At 44.6% G+C, this 1280-nt stretch overlaps 1 protein-coding gene across 1 annotated transcript; it reads right to left on the reverse strand.

The window, feature by feature from the left end:
* Positions 1-90: 90 nt before the first annotated feature.
* LOC111670598 (vigilin-like) lies at positions 91-1251 on the reverse strand. The gene is made up of 4 exons (XM_023427380.2): positions 1142-1251; positions 968-1054; positions 592-723; positions 91-363 (listed from the first exon to the last, which is right to left on the reverse strand). The coding sequence occupies exons 3-4, from the start codon at positions 664-666 to the stop codon at positions 106-108; spliced, it is 333 nt and encodes a 110-aa protein (XP_023283148.2). The 5' UTR covers positions 667-723; positions 968-1054; positions 1142-1251; the 3' UTR covers positions 91-105.
* Positions 1252-1280: the final 29 nt, after the last annotated feature.

The following is a 1280-nucleotide window of genomic DNA, read 5'->3' on the forward strand; positions in this document are numbered from 1 at the left end:
GGAAGGAAAGAGGACAGGAAAAGGATGTAAGTATTTGCCCTCTCCTTCCCTTCTCTTTATAGTAACTCACTTCATTTTGAGACACCTGTTCATTCTCTCTTTGTATCAACCATTCTTCATGTTTCTCTGTCCTCTCACACCAACCTTTTCCTCAGCCAGCTGCAGCAGCTGTTTCTTGGCCTTCTCCACCTCTCCAGCAGGCCCTCTGATGGTGACCTTGTCCGAGCCGGAGCCCTCGGAGGGGAAATGGATGTGGACGCCGCCGCAGTCTTCCATGATGGAGCGCACAAGGCAGCCTTTGGAGCCGATCAGAGAGTTGTGCAGTTTGGCCGGGATGGTGACCTCTGTCTCCTTGATGTTGGCCTGGCGGGATGAAGAGAGACAGATAAAGATTGTGAGTTTAATAGACTGTGCAGTTACACGAAGAATATTCTAGGGGTCAAAACATTCACCAGCACTTTGTCAATACTTCTTCAATATAATAAATATAGAAAGAGTGGAGAGATGACAGAAGAAGAGGCATAAAAAGTCATAGTATAGTAAGGCATAAAAAAGCAGCACAAATGACATCAGCAGTCTCTGACGTCTCACCAGTTCTCTCTGGATGGCGAGGATTCGGTCTCTGGCCGCCTCACAGTTGCTCTTCTTGCCTGTGATGACGATCATCTCTGAGTTACTGTTCTCTGTCGGGAGGTCGATCTTAGTGTTGGTCTCTTCACGGATCTGGTGGCATAAACAGCATGTGTTAATTTCAGTCTTTAACATCATGTTACATATATATATATACACACACACACACTTAATAGAATCATAAGCTTAGAAATGAAAAATTGAAAGCTGAAATTATTGCACGTGTGTTATGATAAAATATGATCCATCTGAGTGTTAAATCCTCAAACAAGTTTTGAGTGTCTAATAATTTTAAGTGGGTTTTGTCAAATTCTCAAAGACCACTTCAAAGTCTCACCTTTTTAATGTTGGCCCCGCCCTTACCAATTATGTTTTTGTGAAACTGCTTGAAGATGGGAACAGAGAGCGAGAAGCTGTTCTCAATCTGCAAAAGAAAGGAAGCTGCTGTTAAGTCAAGAGCAGAGAGGGTGAGACAGGCAGACAGACGATGACGGATGATGGTGGGTCGTACCAGGTCGGCAATGATTTTCTGGAGGAACTTGGCACATTTCTCCACCTCGTTCTTCGGCCCTCTTAGCTGGACGATGTCACTCTTCTGCGACGGGTCAGGGAAGTTAATAATGACCTAGAGGTGGATGAGATAATACTCC

This window comes from Seriola lalandi, unplaced genomic scaffold (genome assembly GCF_002814215.2).
Source record: "Seriola lalandi dorsalis isolate HSWRI2012SDOR001 ecotype SW California unplaced genomic scaffold, Sedor1 jcf7180002005938, whole genome shotgun sequence".
Taxonomy (NCBI): Eukaryota; Metazoa; Chordata; class Actinopteri; order Carangiformes; family Carangidae; genus Seriola; species Seriola lalandi.

What these genes read in the sequence shown, in the direction of transcription:
- LOC111670598 (XM_023427380.2), bottom strand. Translation starts at nt 666, where the DNA reads ATGATCGTCATCACAGGCAAGAAGAGCAACTGTGAGGCGGCCAGAGAC. An exon ending in TCGCCATCCAGAGAGAACTG is followed by an intron (nt 364 to 591) that starts GTGAGACGTCAG and finishes TCATCCCGCCAG; the next exon opens with GCCAACATCAAGGAGACAGA.